The sequence below is a fragment of the Pristiophorus japonicus genome, chromosome X (genome assembly GCF_044704955.1).
Source record: "Pristiophorus japonicus isolate sPriJap1 chromosome X, sPriJap1.hap1, whole genome shotgun sequence".
Lineage (NCBI taxonomy): Eukaryota > Metazoa > Chordata > Chondrichthyes > Pristiophoridae > Pristiophorus > Pristiophorus japonicus.
Genome location: NC_092010.1, coordinates 18,335,352 through 18,358,669, shown reverse-complemented (window position 1 = coordinate 18,358,669; position 23,318 = coordinate 18,335,352). Strand labels below are relative to the sequence as shown.

The following is a 23,318-nucleotide window of genomic DNA, read 5'->3' as shown; positions in this document are numbered from 1 at the left end:
ATGTTCCCTCATGATGGCCAGGTTATGAAGCAGACCACAACCAATCTTGAGACGTGCTCTGGCAAGTACTGCAGGGCTCCTCCAGAGCAGTCAAGGCAGTGGAAGTGTTGTTTAAGGGCGCCAATAGTCTGCTCGATCAAATTCCGTGTGGCAGCATGGCTTTCGTTGCATGCATGCTGCCCACGTGTGGTTGGGTTGAGTCCTGAGCCAGTTGGTCAGCGGATAGCCCTTGTCGCCCAGTCGCCACCCTCTGGTTTGTCGTGGTGGCTCAAATACTGACGGTACAGCGGACTGCCACAGAATGAAGGCATCATGGCTGCTGCCAGGATATCGAGCATTGACTTGCATGATGCACTGTCTATGGTCGCACACCAGCTGGTCATTGAGCGAGTAGAATCCCTTCCGGTTGCGGTACATCTCCGAACTGAGATGTGGCGGCCGCAAAGCGATGTGTGTGCAGTCAATGGTACCCTGCACCAGGGGGAAGCCCGCTATGCTGGCAAAGCCGTATACTCGCTCTGCCTGCTTCTCTCCGGTAAGAGAGAATGAAATGTATTCAACTCTCCTTGCATACAGAGCCTCACTCACCTCCCTTATACAGGAGTGGATGGCGAACTGGGAGATGTTGGAAACAATGCCTGTTCCAGCCTGGAAGGAGCCCAACATGAAGAAGTTCAAGGCCACGTTCACCTTCACAGCCACTGGCAATGCTGTCCCTGCCCTGGACTGAGGCTGGAACTCTGCCTGCAGCAGGTGGCAGATTTCAGTGAGCACCTCCTTGGTAAAACGGAGACACTGCATGCACTGTTCCTCGCTGAGGTTGAGGTCGGAGAATTGCTCCCTGTAGACCCTGGGTGGATATGGCCTCTTGCTGAGAGCCCTTCTCCTCTTCCTCCTGCCTCTCCCAGCAGCTTGTCCTGCTCTGTGTGGCCTCTGCTCATTCTCCCTGTCAAGCTGCAGGCCAAGGAGGATACAAACAACCGCACCGTGTCTGGGAGCGATAGGTCTGGGCAGAAGCCTTGCAAGTAACCTGCCACACCAATCCTTGGCCACTTCAGCAACTTCAAATAAAGCCACCAAACCAAGAAACAACTCGACAAACTCGCCAACAGCCAGGAGAAATCAATCAGCAAATAACCTGAAAGCAGGAGATGATCCCTTTAAATAGCGCTGGTGGGTGTGGGGGGGTCCTTCCTGCTGCTGGAGTGCATCAGCTCCGAGTGGGAAAGCAGAGTTTGGTAAGTGGGAGAGTCTTAAGGGTTAATCTCTCTTAAACCATTTGGAGGCTAGTGGCAATTGCTAGTAGCTTCGAAGTAAAATTAACAGTTAAATATTTAGGATTCTTTCAGGCGGAAGTAGAGACAACTCTTTTTGAGTAAACAAAACAAACATTAAATCAAGTGCCCCCCGATCTGGGGGACACACCAAACATTTTCAAGGCCCTTTTTTTGTGTTTTTTGGGGGGATTTTTTTTGTATTCTTTTTTTGTTTTTTTTTGGGCACTAAAATCAAATTTTTTTTTCCAAGTGCCCCCTATAAAAGGGGAGGGGGACACTAAAAACACCGGCAATTAAAACAAATTAAACTTTAAAACATACAATCAAATTAAAATTTGGTTGCCGGGGGTGATGGAGCACTCCAGCCCCTCCGGCGCCCACCTCTCGCGGAAGGCCGCGAGCGTACCGGTGGACACCGCGTGCTCCATCTCCAAGGACACCCTGGCGCGGATGTACGCGCGGAAGAGAGGCAGGCAGTCAGGCTGAACGACCAGCTCTCCAGCAGTTTGCTAAACAGCCAGTTAGTTAAAACTAGTTAAAACCTGTTCTTTAAACAGCTGACCAGTGGTGACTCATCTGAGCCACAAGCCGTTTAAAAACCGAGGGCTGGGTGCTGTTAGTATAGAGTGCAGCAGCTCAGAGTGAGAAAACAAGAGTTTGGTAAGTGGGAGAGTTCGGTGAAGAGGGGGCGGGAGGTGTTGCTTTGCCTTGTTGTTTCTAACTTTTTCCGTCGAGTGGCGGCGTACCTGAGTGGGAGCAGACCGAGGCCCGAGAGTGAGGATAAAAGCCAGAGCAGACCACAGTATACGGCCAGTGTGATCTCTGGGACTAGTTTCCATCGCCTGGTTGAGTCGGAGAGGAATTTTCCCAGATTTTTCCCCAATTGGCCTGGGTTTTTATCTGTTTTTTTGCCTCTCCCAGGAGATCGTACAGCTCTGGGTGAGGAGAACTCTGCTGTGTGACATCACAGGTAAGGCAGGTAAGTGATTGGTCGTGATTGTGGGTTAAGTTTCTCTTTTAAATTAACATATAGCATATAACTAACCTTTATTTGTTTAACTAATTTAATAAACTATATAAGGTAAATACTTGATTAACACTAAACTAATTAAATAATATAATGGGGAAAACAGGAGATGTGTTGCTGTTGCAATATGTGGGAGCTTCTGGATGTTTTGGTCCAGGGCGACTACATCTGCGGCTCAATAAACTCTGGCTCCGAGTTGAGGAGCTGGACTCTGAGCTGCAGACATTGCGAGACATTAGGGAGGGAGGCAGCCACACCCTCTAGATTAAATACTTCAGAATTGACACATGGTCAGGGACAGGAGGGTGTGACTGCGAGTGAGGCAGGTAAGGGGATCCAGGAGGTAGTATTGCAGGAGCCTCAGTCCCTGCACTTGTCCAATAGATTTGAGGTTCTTGCACCCTTGAGGACAAGAGTGCAGACTGTGGGGTGGACGAGCAGACTGACCAAGGCGGGGGGGGGGGGGGGGGGGGTGGTGGTAAAGAGGCATGTGGAATGTGAAGTAGTCCAATCTGAAACGAGGGTCCTAAATCTAAACAAAGGAAACTATGAGGAATGAATTGGCTATGATAGATTTGGAAGATTCATTAAAAGGCATGACAGTGGATAGGCAATGGCTAACATTTAAGGAACGAATGCATGAATTGCCACAGTTATACATTCCTTTCTGGGGAAAAAACACAAAAGGAAAAGTGGGCCAACCATGGCTAACAAAAGAAATTATGAATAGCATTAGATCCAAGTTGCCAGAAAAAGTAGCAAGCCTGAGGATTGGGAGCAGTTTAGAATTCAGCAAAAAAGGACCAAGAGATTGATTAAGAGGGGAAAAATAGAGTCTGAGAGTAAACTTACAAGAAACATAAAAACTGACTGCAAAAGTTTCTACAAGTACGTAAAGAGAAAAAGATTAGTAAAGACAAATGTAGGTCCTTTGCAGACAGAAATAGGAGAATTTATAATGGGGAACAAGGAAATGGCAGAACAATTAAATAAATACTTTGGTTCTGTCTTCACAGAAGAGGACACAAATAACGTCCCAGAAATGCTAGGGAACCAAGGGTCCAGTGAGTAAGAGGAATTAAAGGAAATGATTATTAGTAAGAAAATAGTGCTGGAGAAACTAATGGGACTGAAGGCCGATAAATCCCCAGGGCCTGATGATCTGTATCCCAGAGTACTAAAAGAGGGAGGCATGTAAATAGTGGATGCATTGGTTGTCATCTTCCAAAATTCTATAGATTATGGAACAGTTCCTGCAGATTGGAGGGTGGCAAATGTAACCCCACTATTTAAAAAAGGAGGGAGAGAGAAAACGGGAAACTACAGAGCGGTTAGCCTGACATCAGTAGTAGAGAAAATGCTAGAGTCTATTATAAAAGATATGATAATGGCACACTTAGATTATATCAATGGGATTAAACAAAGTCCACATGGATTTATGAAAGGAAAATCATGTTCGACAAACCTACTGGAGTTTTGAGTATGTAACTGATAGAATAGAAAAGGGAGAACCAGTGGATGTAGTGTATTTGGATTTTCAGAAGGCCTTTGATAAAGTCCCACAGAAGAGGTTAGCGTTCAAAATTAAAGCACATAGCTTGGGGGGTAATATACTGACATGGATTGAAAATTGGTTAACTGACAGGAAACAGAGAGTAGGAATAAACGGGTCTTTTTCGGGGTGGCGGGCAGTGACTAGTGGGGTACTACAGGGATCAGTGCTTGGGGCCCCAGCTATTCACTGTATATGTATATATGATTTTGGATGAGGGAATCAAATGTAATATTTCCAAGTTTACTGACGACATAAAACTAGGTAGGGTTGTAAGGAGGATGCAAAGACGCTGCAAGGCGATTTAGATAGGTTGAGTGAGTGGGCAAACACATGGCAGATGCAGCATAACGTGGATAAATGTGAAGTTATCCACTTTGGTAGGAAAAACATATTTAAATGGTGATGGTTTGGGAAGTGTCGAAGTATAGAGGGACCTGGAAGTCCTTGTATACCAGTCATTGAAAGCAAACATGCAGATGCAGCAAGCAGTTAAGAAGGCAAATGGTATGTTGGCCTTCATTGCAAGAGGATTTGAGTACAGGAGGAAGAATGTCTTACTATAGTTATACAGGGCCTTGATGGGACTGCACTTGGAGTATTGTGTGCAATTTTGGTCTCCTTACCTCAGAAAGGATACACTTGCCATAGAGGAAGTGCAGCGAAGGTTCACCAGACTGATTCCTGGGATGGCAGGACTGTTGTATGAGGAGAGATTGGGTCGACTTAGCCTGTATTCACTAGAGTTTAGAAGAATGAGAGGGGATCTCATTGCAACGTATAAATTCTGACTGGATTGGACAGACTAGATGCGGGGAGGATGTTTCCCCTGGCTGGGAAGTCTAGAACAAGGGGTCACAGTCTCCGGATACAGGGTAGGAAATTTAGGACCGAGATGAGGAGAAATTTCTTCACTCAGAGGATGGTGAACCTGTAGAATTCTCTACCACAGAAGGCTGTGGAGGCCAAGTCCAGGGAACACAAGTCTAGTTTATGGAGGGTAGATGACACAAACGTAGTCTTCAAGAAAAGAACCTGGCATGAAGTTAAAACATTTGAGTGATGTCAGGTCAGGAAAACTACCAAAGAGAAGGGTTGTTTTCAAACAGAAAGCCAGGACACTGGGCTCCTGGTGCCCTCCGATGTCAAAAGGCAGCAGGGTAGCTCTGCGTGCTTGGCTACTTGGAGGTGAGAAGGTGATCGAGTCAATCTTCAATACTCAGGTCCCACATGGACTGATCAGTGGAGAACTTGGTGAATCAGTGAGCAGTCAGCCCCTGATGAGCCTTGTAGTGGAGTATTTAAAATTAACACTCAACACCAGGTCTGGATTTGAAGATTCAAGTAGTCTTTAATTTCTTGCAAGGGAGAGTCAAGTCTGCAGTCAACCTGTTCCTGAGCTCTCCTCACTTGCTCTCCCTGAACAAAGAAAACACAGGGTTTTTATACAGTTCCTCAGCCTATAATGGCTGGACATTCAATACATGAGACATACATTGATTTGAATGGTCAAAACCCTTGTCACTCAAAGTAAAGGTACGATCCTCACCATGCCTATCCCCAGTACTTTTCCATAAACCTCACTGTGTCCCAAAAGTTCATTAGCACATTGGAATGTTATCTTATCTCTCTTGCCTTGACCTGATAGCGTTTTTCCCTTTGCCCTGTTTAACTGCCCCTTTGGGTTTCCTGTGGTTCAACAGTTGGGCCTCCTGTAATTGTCCTCAGGTTACACAGCTTGTAACAATTAATCATTCTGACATGTTATTTCCTTTTAAACAACTTTTTAGAAAGTTGACCACGACAAAAGCCTATGTCAGCTCGTTTTAGTTCCGAGATCCATTCTTAACCCTTTCATTATAACAGAGCTCGATAGCCACACTTCAAGCCAGTACAACCGAACAGGATATAGACGGGTTGCGCAAGGGAGATTTAAATGCTACAGATGCAATAAGGTGCGACGCAAATGCAAGCCAGTGCTGGCCTGAAAGACCGTCTGAGGCACACTCGTGAAGACCATGAAACAGGAGAATGCTGGGTGTAGATGTACGTCTGGCCAGAGTGTCGTGGTACCCTTGGGTAACGCTTCCCGTGACAGTGAAGCTGTCACCAACTTCATTCATGAGCAATGGTATGCAGCTGGCAAAAGGAGCCGCGGCCATGCAAAATAAGTGGGGTTGGTTGCAGAGGGACACACTAGCAGCATTGTGCAAGGGCAAAAGCGTCACCAAGCTGAGCAAAGTCAGGGAGCCACTCAGTCCACAGGTGGGGACTTATGTTTGTACCTCCAAGCACCAGAGACATGCATTCACACATAACCATTATAAGTACAAATAAAAACATGCACACATGTATAAAGATTAGACAAATGCAGATGCAGAATAAGAAATAGGACATAAGGGGGCTGAAATTGCCCCTTCCCTTAAAGGCCTGCTACTGCAGAGTGCAATGGCCGCTGATTTTTCGTTGAATGGCCGCCATTTTGGAAATTCCGCTCCTGCGAGATCCTGGCGGTGACCCGCTCCCCCACACCGCTCCGTTGCTGCTGATCCGTGTTAAGTGCGTCATCAGAGTGCGCACCGCTGATGTTCCGCCCCGACCGCGGAATTTTGCGCTGAAAATCTTGCTCCCGCGGCTCGCTTTTTCTGCCGGTGCACTGAGCTTGCAGTGCTTGTAAAATGGCACTACTGCGGTCGCCATTTTTTTTTTGTCTGCTGACTTCCATGTCAGACCGACAATTATGCCCCCGGGTTCGGCCAGGCCGCCAACAGGCAGCCTGACACCCCCTCTTGGGAGCCAGGCCGCTGGCCCAGCTGAAACCCTCCCTGATGGCCCAGTGGGTAAAACTTAACAGAATTGCAGAGCTCACAGCGGCCCTCCCCTTTAAGTGAAGGGGAGCGACGTGGTGAGGCGCCAGCGTGATGACATCATCAGTGCTACTCTGATGACTGACAGCGGCAGACACTACACCCACCCTCCACTTCCACCCCTCTAGTGTGTGAACTTCCGCTCACCGCTGTACATCCGCCCCCATTATGACTGACTTCCGGCCCGTTGGAAAAAAGCCAAAGAGCGGAATTTCGAGCAAGAGGCCACCACATCTACCGCGGAGGAGAAAACAGTCGAAACAGGGTAAGTGTGCCGCATTTTCGGCGGGGGGCAAATTTGGCCCCAAGAATAAGGAGCAGAAGTAGGCCATTTAGCCCCTTGAGCCTGCTCCGCCCTTCAATAAGATCATTGCTGAATACATACATGAATCCATGTATACATTTAACATATGCTGATCCAGATACATATTCATGCACATACATAAATCATACATATATACAGGCATGCTTGAATATATGCATGTAAAAATACCTTCCGACACACTCATTATACATATTTACATTTATTCATTACAGTACAAACATACAACATGAGCATGTGTATATATACATTTATAGCCACACAAATATACATGTATTATAGGCACAAAGTAACATGCATAAATGACATACGCATTACATACATGAGCACATCCACACATACAGATCCATACACACAAGTATATACATACATAAACTCATACAACCATAAGCCTGGAGTTTCTGTCAGGCTGTGCTGGTATTTCCAGCGCAGTTCGCCCAATATTGGCCCAACCAGCACAAACGATCGAGGAAGTTCAAGCGCAAGTCACATCCAGCGCAAATCGAGTTTCCATGATCTTTTGGACTAGTCTAAACGACATTGGCTGGAAACCCGCCCCGCCCACAAAAAATGACCACGCCCCCAGATCAAATGAATCACCATTGCGTTTGCGGGCCTTTGAAGAGGCTCTCAAAATTAAGCTTTTTTTTTAGGTGCAAGGCACCTTCTAAAACTCCTTGGGCTAGAACCTCCACTTTTGAGCTTATCGGCCACAAATTGGGCGTTATTTTCGCCATGTGCAGTAAAAAAGGGTTTTCAGATCGCTGGCTTCTCATCCATTCTCAAAACACCTAGTTTCCATTTTTGAAAATGGGCGTTACCGCGAGCGATATCAAATGGGCGGTAGCTTTAAATTTTTTTGACCTTCTGCCGTAAAGTGTGGCCGTCCTTAGCAACGGCATGTCAATGCTCGATTCCCATGATTCAGGAGGTCAAGGGTCATCATGACACGCGCAGAAGAGGAGACCGAGAGAGAGGGAGCTCAGAGGCACTGAAAGCGTGTGTGGCTGTGGTGTGTGCTTATCTGGCTGTTGTGGGAGGCACGACGGAGATTCACCAGCAGCAAAAAGCCTACGAAGCACCAAGAACATAGTTGGCACAGAGTTTTTGTCCAACAAATAAGACATAACATGGAAGGGATGGATGAGGCCCTGGAGCTGGTAGCCAGGAACACTGGTGGCAGAGGGCTCCCAGTGGTCCCAGAGTGCAGCACTGCACCCCAAGGTGACGCACCTCCATTGCCAACCACACATGAGAGCCAGCAGCAACATCTTGCTTCTGGCTGGGAGCACGTTCCCACCTCAGGACCGTCTTCTCCTGTATCCATCCAAGCAGCGTTTCGGCCGTCACTGCCCCCTCCCCCCCAATGAAGCATCGCGTGAGGACCTCCTCGGCCAGGCGGCTTGGAGTCAGGAGGGGAAGGGGTAGAGGTGGGGAGGAGAAGCAGGAGGTGGGAAGGGAAAAGGGTTGGTTTTTACAGAAATACTGATCATTTCAGACTAATGTTCGGTTTAAATGTTTTTTTATTTAACAAAACCTTGTAGCACATTGGCTCAGTTGGCTGCACCATTACACGCTGGTGATTCCTTAACATCAAAGGGTATAATCACACTTCACTTCAATCAACTTAAACTGTCACCAAGGTGATGCCCACCATTGATGTATGACCTGCACACCCAGCAGTGTGTCAGCCTTGTAAATAACACCAATGTTCTTTCAGGCAAAGCGATCATTGATGAGCTCCTGACGTAAGGCTCTTGCAGCTATCATACCACCATGGGCCCTTTCATGTGGTCTACAGGAGGGCGGGGGCATGGCTTCAGTGTCAGCCTGATTGTCTGGGCCGATGTCAGCGTCCGCTTCCTCGCCCTCCTCTTCCTCTCTCTAGTGAGGTGGACCGTCAGATTCATCAGGCAATTCTTGTCCCCTCCTGATAGCCAAGTTGTGCTGCATGGAGCACACCACCACGAATTGAGCTACTTGCTCAGGGTGGTATTGGAGCTTGTCTCCTGAGTGGTCCTAGCATCTAAAGCGCTGCTTCAGCACTCCAATGCTTTTCTCCACGATATTGCGAGTTGCTGTGTGGCTCTCGTTGTATCGCCTATCGACCACGGTGTGGGTGTCACGCAGGGGGGTCATCAGCCAGGTGGCGATGCCATATCCCTTGTCACCAAACATCCAGCATTGACCTTGTGGCTGATTGTTAAACAAGTCAGATACAGCGCTCTCACACAGGATGCTGCCCGGAAATTGAGCATTCACTGCCAGTATAATTTGCTGGTGGTCGACAACCAGTTGGAAATTCAGGGGGTGGAATCTCTTGCAGTTCCTGAAAACCTCAGCATCCTGAAAAGGTGCCCGCATCGCGATGTGCGTACAGTCTATTGCTCCCTGCACCTTGGGGAAGTTTGCAGTCCTGGCGAATCTTCGAGCCCTCTCACTCTGTGCCTCCCTGGTCATAGGGAAGCTGATCAAGTCCCTCTTACGTGCGTACAGGGCTTCAGTGACCTGTCTAATATAGCGATATGTGGCATGCTGAGAAAGTCTACAAATGTCGCCAGCTGTGGCCTGAAAAGAACCCGAGGCGTAGAACGACAGTGCCGTGGTGACTTTGACCTCGACGGACAGTGCAGTGGTGCTGGCAGGCTGCAGATCTGCCCTTATCAGCTGGCATACCTCAGTGATAACCTCTTTGTGGAAGCGCACTCTCTGAAGGCAGGTGGTGTCGGGCAAGTCAAGGCAAGAATGCTTCACCTTGTACTTGCGGAGGGGTGTAACGTCTGGTCCTCCTCATCTGTTTGTCACGTCTTACATTGGGCACATAATGCAGTAGAGCGTTCCTCCGGCGATGTTGAGCCTGCTGCATGTATTTGGTCACCAAGAGAGGGTGCGAAAGGACAGGCCCCATTGCAGTAGCTCTCGGTTTTCCACCGATTGGTCACAAACAAGGAATGTCCCGATGAACATAACTCTTCAATTCCAATCGGTCACAGTGTGGTCAAGATGTTTTTAGAGATGTTCACATCAACTCCAATGACCTGCAGAGTATATCCGAACTACGCCGAGGTTGAAGCACAGCAGCCTTTTAAAGGACGCGACATGTGATCGACAACATGGCGTCCATAACGCTGTGATTCGTTCCGGTTAGTTCCACTTTTTCTGGGCGTTTTTTTGGGCGAGTGATATTGTGGGCGATATGTGCATGAGGTGATGAAATTGACGCTGGGCCATCTTCATGGCGGCTAGTTTGGATAAATATGCTCTTTACGACAAAAAAAAGTGGACGGGCGTTAATATTGAATCTCGGCGTTAATTCCGTGTGGAAAGTAAAGCTGGGCGATATTATGGCCGTTGAAATCGCCCATTCTGCAGATTCTGCCCCCAAAAAGTGAGCGGGCAGTAATATTTTTTCTCTGCGTTAAGCACATGGGGAAAGTAACGCTCGGCAATAAGTTTCCTAAAAATGCCCGGCAGTTTCCATTTTGTGCCAAAATGGGCGATATATGGGTGTTCGACGTAATTTCAGCAGTAAAATGGGCGTTAAGTGGGCGTTAAGCAGGCAAATAAAGTTGAGGTTCTAGCCCCTTGGGCCTGAGTTTGGTCAACTTACCGCCGGCTGCTGCCGAGTTTTCTCGGCGGTCTCAATGGTTTTTGGGCGCTCTCCCCTCCGAGTGAGTTTGGTCAGATCCTCACGCTGGCAGGGAGAGAAGACCGCTGGGGACCGTCCGCTGGTGTGCGCCGGAGTGCAACACCCACAAAAGTCCTCCCGCCCACTGAGTCCCCAGTTTGTTCCGGGTGATCCTCCGCTCCAGCAGGGGAAAGACCGCCGCATGGAGGCAGGTCTTACCTGAACAGTAAGTATGAAGACCTGCAAAAAAAGGTTAGTGCACTTCTTTTCTTTCTTTCTTTTGCAGGGATTTAGGTCGATGGGGTCCCCTGAAGGATTTATGGTGGGTTTTTAAAAATTGTTTTGAAAACTTTTCATTTTATCAGTACTTTGCCGAGGATCGCATCTGCCACCCAGGATTGGAGCTACCGCTCGCTGCCGCCCAGAATCGGCGTGCAAGGCCCATTTTTGCCACCGGGCAGTCTTTCCTACATTTTTTCATGAAACTTCCGCCCAAAGTCGTCATCATAGGCAGTCCCTCGGAGTCGAGGAAGACTTGCTTCCGCTCTAAAAGTGAGTTCTCAGGTGACTGAACAGTCCAATACGAAAACCACAGTCCCTGTCACAGGTGGGACAGGCAGTGGTTAAAGGAAAGGGAGGGTGGGACTGGTTTGCCGCACGCTCCTTCCGCTGCCTGCGCTTGGTTTCTGCACGCTCTCGGCGATGAGACTCGAGGTGCTCAGCGCCCTCCCGGATGCACTTCCTCCACTTAAGGTGGTCTTTGGCCAGGGACTCCCAGGTGTCGGTGGGGATGTCGCACTTTATCAGGGAGGCTTTGAGGGTGTCCTTGTAACGTTTCCTCTGGCCACCTTTGGCTCATTTGCCGTGTAGAAGTTCCGAGTAGAGCGTTTGCTTTGGGAGTGTCGTGTCAGGCATGTGAACAATGTGGCTTGCCCAACGGAGTGTGGTCAGTGCTTCGATGCTGGGGATGTTGGCCTGGTCGAGGACGCTAACGTTGGTGCGCCTGTCCTCCCAGGGGATTTGTAGGATCTTGCGGAGACATCATTGGTGGTATTTCTCTAGCGACTTGTGGTGTCTGCTGTATATGGTCCACGTCTCTGAGCCATACAGGAGGGCGGGTATTACTACAGCCCTGTAGACCATGAGCTTGGTAGTGGATTTGAGAACCTGGTCTTCGAACGCTCTATCCCTCTGTAGTTGCCGCAGGTGGACTTGTCCCCTTTTTTAAAGATGGTCATAATTACTGCATCTCTGAGATCTCCCGGCATGCTCTCCTCCTTCCAGATGAGAGACATGAGGTCATGTATTCATGCCAATAGTGCCTCTCCGCCATACTTTAGTGCCTCAGCGGGGATTCCGTCCGCTCGCGTTGCCTTGTTGTTAAGCTGGTGGATGGCCTTTTCTACCTCGTGCAGGGTTGGGGTTTTATCGAAATGCTGGCGGATCGCATGCTGCGGGATGAAGTCGAGGACACTCGAGTCAAACGCAGAGTCTCGGTTAAGGAGATCTTCAAAGTGTTCCTTCCAGCGGGTCTTGACTGCCTCAGTGTCCTTGATGAGTGTTTCCCCATTCTTGGCCAGTAGTGGAGTGGGGGCCTTGGGAGTTTGGACCGTAGATGGCCTTGACTGCGGTGAAGAAACCTCACACATCATGGCTGGCGGCCAGCTGCTGTACCTCCTGTGCTTTCTCCATCCACTACCTGTTCTTTAGGTCCTGGGTTTTTTGTTGGACCTCGGCCTTAAGCTGTCTGTAATGTTGTTTTGTTGCTCCCGAGTTGGGTTGTTGTTTCAGGCTTTATTAGCTCTTGGATCTCTTCTCAATCTTCTTCTCAACCCTCTTCTCGATCTTCCTCGCTGCAGTGCTCCACCTCACACTCAACAAGCTCCCCGCTGGAGTGGAACTAAACTACAGAACCAGTGGGAACCTGTTCAACCTTCGTCATCTCCAGGCCAGGTCCAAGATCGTCCCATCCTCTGTCGTCGAACTACAGTACGCGGACGACGCTTGCGTCTGCGCACATTCAGAGGCTGAACTCCACGTCATAGTCAACGTATTTATTGAGGCATACGAAAGCATGGGCCTTACGCTAAACATTCGTAAGACAAAGGTCCTCCACCAGCCTGTCCTCGTCACAGCACTGCCCCCAAGTCATCAAGATCCACGGCACAGCCCTCGACAACATGGACCATTTCCCATACCTCGGGAGCCTATTATCAGCAAGGGCAGACATTGGCGACGAGGTTCAACACCGCCTCCAGTGCGCCATTGCAGCTTTCAGCCGCCTGAGGAAAAGAGTGTTTGAAGACCAGGCCCTTAAATCTGCCCAAAGTACGGACAGGATGTTAGCGGTTCTTTGGACGGTACTTAGGCGGAACTTATGTTTCACCAAACTCGGGCCCTTAAATATTAACAAATATTTAATTTACTAAGAAACTGACTAGTGTAGATCAATGAAACTAGTAAATGGTTCTGTATAGTTTTGTTTTAAAGTCATTGTCAGTGATTTTAAATCAGGTTACTCGCAGGCGGATTACTTTGATTAAATGCTTATTTTTGTGATAAACCCATTTCCAGCTGTATTAAACAAACGGCCTCAGGTTGCCACTCTTAAAGACATCAAGCAATGTTTTTTAATGTCACTTTTTTAAAAACTATGTTCTAAACCGCTACCCGATTGTGCTGGTCCTTGGAAGATTTCCCGTTTAACAAAATGCAAATGAGTTTCAGCGGAAACTTGAGCAAAAAATTCACTTTGCAAAACTGGCGCAATTGCAAGCGCAATTTGCTCGCAGATCGGCGATTGTGCCCAAAGCGGAAACTCTTGGCCACAGTTATATACATTCACATGCAGTGATACACAATCAGGTGTAAATGCACATATCCCTATATCAATATTAGTATGAATACATACATGGATACATATTGAGCTGGAATTTGATTAAATAATGACGGTGTCTGAACGACGCTCGCTGTTATTAATATGCAAGTTGTCCAGCAACTTGCGGCATGGAAGAGATACCTCCTGAATGGCGAACCGTCATAAGTTGCTGGACAATTTGTGCTGCTCTGCCATTAGCCTCGCGAAAATCTACCTTGCCCTTAACTTCCCCGTGAGTTTCATGTGGTTGCTGCTTTTGCACATGAATCTTTCTTTCCTTTTCTTTAAATCTCTTTCTGTACCTGAATTTACATTGAAGTCACCCACCCTAATTCACCCTCCTTCTCAGTCCTTCCTCTGCTTCTTTCTCAATCCTTCAATCTTATTGGGTGAGGAGATAGACTCTTGTTCCGTTGCTCTCTGAGGTCCCCCAAGCCCCGTTGTCTCATTGGTCGAGGAGATAGTGTCTTGGTCCGTCGCTCTCTGAGGTCCCCCATGCGCCGTTGTCTCATTGGGTGAGGAGATAGACTCTTGGTCCGTCGCTCTCTGAGGTCCCCCATGCCCCATTGTCTCAGTAGTTGAGGAGATAGACTCTTGGTCCGTCACTCTCTGAGGTCCCACGTGCCCATTGCCTCATTGGTTGAGGAGATAGCCTCTTGGTCCATCGCTCTCTGAGGTCCCACGTGCCCGTTGTCTCATTGGTTGAGGAGATAGACTCTTGGTCCGTCGCTCTCTGAGGTCCCACATGCCCCGTTGTCTCATTGGTTGAGGGGATAGCCTCTTGGTCCGTCGCTCTCTGAGGTCCCACATGCCCTGTTGCCGCGCCATTATCTGCTCGCATTTCCAGCAAGTTACAGGGCAAAACATCTTTGAGCTGATGAGTGCGGGAAAAACTCTAATGGGGCACGGCGTGAGTGGCCCCGCTCCAGCAAATTCTCAGCTAATAATACGTGCAGATATGTCACACCTTATGAGCTCGAAAGGTCTCAAAGTGCTCCACATAGCATAGAATTTACAGCACAGAAACAGGCCATTCCAACCAACAGGTCCGTGCACCACACAAGCCCACCTCCCACTCTATTTACTTCATCTCACCTCATCAACATCTCCTTCTCTTCCTTTCTCCCTCATGTGCTTATCTAGCTTCCTCCTAAATGCTCTTCACCTCAAACACTCCCTGTGGTAGTAAGTTCCACAATGAATTACCTTTGAAGTGAAGTGACAGTTATGTACCTATGCACTAATAAAGCCTGTGTACATATGCACGCATGCATACCTACACAAATATGCAGAAATGCATTACACGCACATAAATATGCTCACTCACACACATTCATCCCGAAACGTACACATACACGCAGGCATATACATTTAAATATAGGTACACACAGGCATACAGGGTTATATAATGTGTACGCACCTATATCATGTTTCTGAAATATATTTGGACAGGCGAACCTGACTATTTTTTTCTGCATCATGTTTCAAAATGAGTGCTGACCGAAGGAAAGGATATTTACTTTGGCAAGTCAGCAGTGACCAATCCCAGGCACTGCTCGTTCCCCATGATCCATCAATAGTGTGGCAGTGATGCAATGGGCTGCTCATTGGTGTCCTGTTCCACCAGTCATTTCGTTGCTTTGTCTGGGGTTATCTCAAACTGTGACAGCTCAGTGTTCTGTCAACCAGCAGCTGGACCTACATTAAACAAAAAAAAACAGTCTTGCAACAGGATCAGAAACCTCAACATCAAACGCTCACACAGTTAGCCATAAGTGTGCAGCCTGCTGGAGCTTGTCATTCTCAGATCTGCTGGCCAACTACAAGCCGGCTTGGCGTGCGTTTTAACAGGGCGAGTGATCACCATGGGTAAAGTGCTGACTTTCAGTCTCTGCTGTTTCCTGTTCTCCGGGACAGGGACTCTCCCTGTGTCCGACCAGGCGGCTTGTGCCCCTGGCAGGTCCTCGCACCTGGAGACTGTCGCGGACGAGGCCCTCGTGCATTTGGCCAAGAGGCGCATCTTGGACTGGCTGGGCCTGAAGGACCGGCCGAACATCACCAACCCCATCCCCAGGCCGTTGCTCACCACAGTCCTGAGGAAGCTTCACGTCGGCAAGGTGGCGCAGGATGGCTCCGTGGAAATCCCCTGCAGTTTGGACAGCTCTGTGCAAGACCAGAGCTATGAAATTATCAGCTTCCCAGAATCAGGTCGGTGCCGTTAATGATTACAGCTGAGCCCAGTGGCTCTCTGTCAAGTTGAAATGCACGTGTACTTTTAATAATAAATCAGAGGTAGAACACATGGAAACTAAATTATTGTCTGTAGTATAAATTGGGCTTTTGGCACTGCTTCACCGAACCTTGTTTTGCAACATTTGTTACTTAAAGATAGAACTCATCATCATAGACAGCCCCTCGAATCGAGGATGACTCGCTTCCACGTCAAGAAGTTCACAAGTGTTTCAATGAAGGACCTAACATTCCAGGTTCCGAACTACATCCTGAAGGGTGGAAGATGCCTGTGCGTGGATTTGTTTAACGTGGGTGGCCGTTGCACACCAGCCACCACACGGGCTTGACAGAGCTGGGTCTTGGTCCAGTGGCAAGGGTTAACCAGGACGACTGGAGACCAGCTCTGCTGCACGGGCCTAGTGCGCACACATATCGCAGTGTGGGCTGGGCCCGTGCTGCCCTTGGAACCTCGCCTCTTCTGGGCCCCGAACTCACACCTCTCCTGGGCCCCGATCACGTCCCTCTACAATCTCTCGCCTCGCCTTCGCCCCGACCTCGCCGCTCCTGCTGGATCTGCCCATGAACTACCATGCTGCAGCTCAGTACTGCTGCAGAGGTGTCCCTGAAGGAGTTGGCTCTTGCTGGGGTACAGCTCCAGAGGTGCCTGCAGTCCGCAGTAACTGGCCCAAATGGGCATTGCTCTGTTGCGATCAGAGAAAGTGAATGTTGCCAGGCGATGGTTTTTTTTTGGGGGGGGGGGTATTCAAGTGCAGCCCCGATCCAGTCCTCACCTCATGTTCAGATGCCCATTTTCCATCCAGTGTCATTGGACACTGGTCAGAGCAGGAACCCTGGTTGCTTTTCCCCCTCTCTAGCATTGGGGCGCGGGCGCCAGTCCCTGCCGCTGCCCAAACTAAGACCAGCTAACACGCCAAAGAGTAGCGATTGAACTCAGGCCCTTCCTGATCTGTATAAGAAGAGAAAGAAATTGCATTGCTATAGCGCCGTTCATGACCTCAAGACGTCCCAATGCGCTTTACAGCCAATGAAATACTTTTGAAGGGTAGTCACTGTTGTAATGTAGGAATCATGGCACGCAGCAAGGGAGCTGGGGGTCGGGGGGGGGGGGCGTCTGGGTAGCACTTGGGGACAGAACGGAGGTGTTCAGCAAATTGGTCAGTAACCGATGCAATTTGACATTAGCCTGCTAACATTTCATGCACTCCTATCAAATACCTTTGACTGCGACTGGGGGGATTGTCCTATGAGGAGAAATTGAGTAGACTAGGCCGATATTCTCCAGAGTTTCGAAGAACGAGAGGTGATCTAATTGAAAAATACAAAATTCTTACAGGGCTTGACAGGGTAGATGCAGGGAGGATGTTTCCCCCGGGCTGGGGAGTCTACAACCAGGGGTCACAGTCTCAGAATAAGGGGTCAGCCATTTAGGACTGAGATGATGAGAAATCTTTTCACTCAGAGTGTAAAGTCCTGTCCCCTCAGTACAGATTCACACGAGGCATGTAGAGAAGTCAAGGTCACTCTGGACCTGCACCTTTATTTCACAGCTCTGTAATGCTGCACTTGCCTGAGACCTGTCCTGATATACCTGTCTCTTGCAAGTGCACCCCTGGTGGTAAAGTATGCTGGTGGTTACAGGTCATATCTTATTACAGTCATGTATAGCATGTTAGGATACAGTTATATATAATAATGTAAGATACATGACATCACCTTCCCCCAAGGTCTTATTGTCTTTATAGGTTCAGTCTCTCAGGTGGTCTATGCTCTCGCGTGGAGCGTCTGAGTTGTGGTTCAGTTGTTTGCCTTGGTGTCTGTTTTTCTTTGGGTGTGGTTGCTGGTATCTCGCCTGGGCTGTCTGTTTCGATTGGTGTGATTGTTGTTGACTCGCCTGGGCTGTCTGTTGGGATTGCCCTTTCCTCAGGTTGTTCCCTCTGTCTGTCCACCAGGTGTGGTACGAGTTCCACATTGTAGTCTGCCTCTGGTTCCGCAGTGTTGTTGGTCAATCTGCTATTGACTTGGTCTACATGCCTCCGGCAGGTTTTGACATTGTCCATTTGTACTACCAGTAGCCTGTTTCCTTCCTTGCCCGTTACTGTCCCTGCAAGCCATTTGGGACCCCTGCCATAGTTTAGTACAAACACTTTGTCCCCTATCTCATTCCATCTCCCCCTCGAATTTCTGTCATGGTACTCAGTCAACTTCCGGCGCTTTGCCTCAACGATTTCGTGCATGTCTGGGAGGATTAATGAGAGCCTTGTTTTTAAAGTCCTTTTCATCAACAGTTGCGCGGGGGGGATCCCAGTCAGTGAGTGCGGACGAGATCTGTATGCCAGCAGCTATCGCGACAGGCGACCCTGCAGCGTGGGACCTTGGATTTTAAGCATGCCTTGTTTAATGATTTGCACCGCTCTCTCCACCTGGCCGTTGGAGGCTGGCTTCAACGGTGCCGTCTTGACGTGATTTATGCCGTGGTCAATTATAAAGTCTTGGAATTTTGCGCTGGTGAAGCACGGACCATTGTCACTGACCAATGTGTCAGGGATTACGTGCGTTGCAAACATGGTTGTGAGGCTCTCCACAGTGGTGGAGGTTGTGCTCGAGTTTAAAATGGTGCATTCGATCCACTTTGAAAATGCATCTACAACTACGAGGAACATTTTGCCCATGAATGGGCCCGCATAGTCTACGTGAACCCGCGACCACGGTTTGGTAGGTCAGGGCCAGAGGCTCAGGGGAGCCTCCCTGGGGGCATTGCTGAGTTGGGCACAAATGGTGTACCTTCGGATGCAGAGCTCCAAGTCTGCGTCAATACCAGGCCACCAGATGTGGGACCTGGCTATGGCCTTCATGAGAACGATCCCCGGGTGCTCGCGGTGGAGCTCCCCGACAAATGCCTCTCTGCCTCGCAGAGGCATGACTACTCGGCTGCCCCACATCAGGCAGTCTGCTTGTAGTGATAGCTCATGCATGCGCCTGTGAAAGGGTTTTAATTCCTTGGGGCAGGCATCGCGAGCTTCTGCCCAGTCACTGGTTAGGACACATCTTTTTACTAAGGATAACGTGGGGTCGCTGGCCGTCCAGGCTCTGATTTGGCGAGCCGTCATGGGCGAACCTGTGGATTCAAAGGCATTGATTGCCATGACTATCTCACAGTCCTGTTCATCAGACCCTTCCGTGGTCGCCAGGGGTAGCCTGCTGAGCGCGTCGGCATAGTTGTCTGTGCCTGGTCTGTGCCTTATGGTATAGTCGTAGGACGCCAGCATGAGTGCCACCGTTGAATTCGCGCTGAGGCGTTGGCGTTTATTGCCTTGCTCTCGGATAGGAGGGACGTGAGGGGCTTGTGGTCGGTTTCTAACGCGAACTTGGCCCCGAAAAGTTATTGGTGCATCTTTTTGACACCGTACATGCACGCGAGCGCCTCCTTCTCTACCATTCCGTACCTGCGCTCCGCCCGCGAAAGTGACCTGGAGGCATAAGCTATGGGTTGTAATTTGCCCGCACTGTTGACATGTTGCAAAACGCACCCGACCCCATACGCTGACGCATCGCATGTGAGAACTAGCTTTTTACCTGGGTCAAAGAAAGTCAAAACACTGTTGGAATACAGAAGGTTGCGTGCCTTATTGAAGGCGCGTTCCTGGGCGTCCCCCCAAAACCAATCGCACCCCTTCCTGAGTCGCACATGGAGAGGCTCCAGCAGCGTGCTTAAGTTCTGCATAAAGTTTCCAAAGTAATTGAGTAGCCCGAGAAAGGCGCGCAGTTCTGAGACATTCCGGGGCCTGGGTGCCAGGCGAATTGCTTCTGTTTTGGACTCTGTTGGGCGGATTCCATCAGCGGCAATCCTTCTGCCCAAAAATTCAACCTCGGGTGCGAGAAACAGGCACTTGGATTTCTTGACTCGTAGGCCTACCTGATCCAACCGCTTTAGTACTTCCTCCAAATTACGGAGATGGGAGTCAGTGTCCCTGCCCGTGATAAGTATGTCGTCTTGAAATACAACCGTCCCCGGGATGGACTTGAGCAGACTCTCCATGTTGCGCTGGAATATGGCAGCTGCCGACCTGATGCCGAATGGGCATCGATTGTACATGAAAAGGCCTCAATGTGTGTTAATGGTGGTGAGTAGCTTGGATTCCTCGGTCAATTCTTGCGTCATATACGCAGATGTGAGGTCTAATTTTGAGAAAAGTTTACCTCCAGCCAATGTGGCAAATAAGTCCTCCGCTCTAGGCAGCGGGTACTGGTCCTGTAGGGAGACTCTGTTTATGGTAGATTTGTAGTCCCCACAGATTCGTACGGATCCATCAGGCTTCATGACTGGGACGATGGGACTTGCCCAGTCGCTAAATTCCACAGGTGATATAATGCCTTCCCGCAGAAGCCTGTCTAGTTCGTGTTCAATCTTTTCCCTCATCACATAGGGTACAGCTCTGGCCTTGTGATGGACCGGTCTAGCATCCTGTGTGATGTAGATTTTGACTTTGGCCCCTTTGAAAGTGCCCACACCTGGCTGAAAGAGATGTTCAAATCGCTTTATAACTGTTGAGCAGGCGGTCCGGTCCTCTAATGACATGGCATGGACATCATCCCATTTCCAGTTTAATTTTGCTAGCCAGCTTCTCCCCAGCAGTGCTGGGGGATCTCTGGGGACAATCCATAGGGGAAGTCGGTTCACTGTCTCTTTGTGTGTGACAGAGAGCATGGCGCTGCCAAGGACTGGTACGATTTCTTTGGTATAGGTCCTTAGTGTTGTGTCGACCCTCGTGAGTTTTGGTCTGTCTCTTTTATGCGGCCACAGTTGTTCAAATTGTTGAGCGCCCATGAGAGATTGACTCGCTCCCGTATCCAGCTCCATGTTGACAGATATCCCGTTGAGTAGGACCCTCATCATTATAGGAGGCGTCCTGTTGTAGGAGCAGCGGCCATTGATCGTGTTGACCCGCTGTACACCGGTGTCCCGGGTATTGTCCCCACCATCTTCTGGTCTGCTTTCCGACCCATCGATTCGTATACCAGCTGAGCTGCCGTTTTTTTGCACATGCGGGCCAAATGCCCTGTATATTCACAATTTCTGCAAACAGCCTGCTGAAATCGATATCCCCTTGACGAGTGTCCACCTGCACACCTCCAGCACAGACCTGTTCCATTGTTCAAAGAGTTCCCAAAGAATGAGCTGCGTCTGGCTGATCTCTCTTGAGCTTCTCTCAGTTTGTAGTTGATTGCTCGCATTGTGGGTTGATGAGGTGTGAACGGCCATTCCTGTGGCCCTTAATGGCTTCTGCCTGCTGTCGAGAGCTTGTTCTCCCGGTTTTGTCTGTGTGTGGGGGTAGCAGCTTGTTTAGTGCTGTGAACTTCTTGTTCCGATATTTCGTTAGTTGTCATACCTGCATTGTAAATCAACCTCATTTCTTCTTCCCCTACCAAGAATGTCTGTGCAACCAGTGCTGCTGCCTCTCAGGTCAGGTTCTTGGTCTCTATGAGCTTTCGGAATATGCCTGTGTGGCCTATTCCTTCAATGAAAAAGTCTCTCAGCATATCTCTCCTCAGTTCATCGGAGAACTCACATAAACTAGCCAACCTCCGAAGTTCCGCCACGAAGTCGGGTATGCTCTGGCCCACACAGCGTCTGTAGTTGTAGAACCTGTGTCTGGCCATGTGTAGGCTGCTCGCTGGCTTCAGGTGGTCTCTTACCAGTGTGCTCAATTCTTCAAACGACTTGCTTGCTGGTTTCTCGGGTGCCAACAGATCCTTCATTAAAGCGTATGTTTTCGAGCCACAGCTGGTCAAGAGATGGGCTCTTCTCTTGTCTGCCTTATCGTTGCCTAACCAGTCTTTGGTTACAAAGCTTTGCTGGAGCCTTTCTATAAAGTCCTCCCAATTGTCTCCCGCATTGTGCTTTTCATCTGATCCGTTGTTCGCCATTCTGTGGATTCTGTAATCCCGTAACCCGTCGCCACTGTAAAGTCCTGTCCCCTCAGTACAGATTCACACGAGGCATGAAGTGAAGTCAAGGTCACTCTGGACCTGCACCATTATTTCACAGCTCTGGAATGCTGCACTTGCCTGAGACCTGTCCTTATATACCTGTCTCTTGCAAGTGCACCCCTGGTGGTAAGGTATGCTGGTGGTTACAGGTCATATCTTATTCCAGTCATGTATAGCATGTTAGGATACAGTTATATGTAATAATGTAAGATACATGACACAGAGGGTGGCTAATCTTTGGAATTCTCTACCCCACAGGGCTGTGGAGGCTCAGTCGTTGAGTATATTCAAAGCTGAGATCAATAGATTTTTGGATATTAAGGGAATCAAGGGATATGGCGATAGTGCAGGAAAGTGGAGTTGAGGTCGATGATCAGCCATGATCTTATTGAAAGGCGGAGCAGGCTCGAGGAGCCGAATGGCCTACTCCTGCTCCTAATTTTTATGTTCTTATGTTTCTGGAGGGTTTACATTTCTACCATAATAGCAGATTAAGGAATTTCATGATGCAATTAATGTTCATAAAATAAAATTGCACAATATATTCTGCAGGCTTAAAGGAGCAGATTCTCCTCAATCGCTGATGCTAAATCACTGCATTATCAAACAGTAAAGCACCCCACAAGTTTCGGTGCACACAATGGATGCAAATGTTTTGCTGTGAATTTATCAGGAACTTTTCTCTCAATGAAAACTTGCAAAAGGTCTGTGAAATGCCACACACCAGATAATCACCAGAAATAACCATTTGGGCTGCATCATGTCAAACAGCAAGGGTCAAAGTCCTTTCCGGCAAAAACAAAATGATCATCCACATCGCTGGTCGATGCCATTTCACATCATTAGAGTCATTTTCAAAAAAGGACAATATCAATATTTGATCATCTCTAATTGAGGGCAATGGTGTAACATATGAGGCAGTCGGGACCCATCGCCTTTGCTGTATCCAGCACGGGTTAGATACAGAGTAAAGCTCCCTCTGCACTGTCCCATCAAACACTCCCAGGGCAGGTGCAGCACGGGTTAGATACAGAGTAAAGCTCCCTCTGCACTGTCCCATCAAACACTCCCAGGGCAGGTGCAGCACGGGGTTAGATACAGAATAAAGCTCCCTCTACACTGCCCCATCAAACACTCCCAGGGCAGGTACAGCACAGGTTAGATACAGAGTAAAGCTCCCTCTGCACTGTCCCATCAAACACTCCCAGGGCAGGTACAGCACGGGTTAGATACAAAGTAAAGCTCCCTCTACATTGTCCCATCAAACACTCCCAGGGCAGGTACAGCTCGGGTTAGATACAGAGTAAAGCTCCTTCTATACTGTCCCATCAAATACTCCCAGGGAGAGTTTAAACTAGCTTGGCAGGGGGATGGGAACCTGAGAACAAATTCAATAGGGAAGGAAGTAAAGCAGAAATTGGATAGCAAGAATTTAGAAAGCAAATCTGTAGGACAGAGGAAACAAGGGTTAGTAAGTAGTATTCAAGGAGGTGCTGTGCTAAATGGTATATACTTTAATGCATGGA

At 48.8% G+C, this 23,318-nt stretch overlaps 1 protein-coding gene across 1 annotated transcript in view; it reads left to right on the top strand.

The window, feature by feature from the left end:
- Window positions 1-607: 607 nt before the first annotated feature.
- LOC139240808 (inhibin beta B chain-like) overlaps window positions 608-23,318 on the top strand; it is a 42,298-nt gene continuing 19,587 nt past the window's right edge. Inside the window, exons 1-2 of the mRNA XM_070869286.1 lie at window positions 608-704; window positions 15,469-15,759. Of these exons, the coding sequence (XP_070725387.1) occupies window positions 608-704; window positions 15,469-15,759 (388 nt within the window). The remainder of the gene's footprint in view (window positions 705-15,468; window positions 15,760-23,318) is intronic.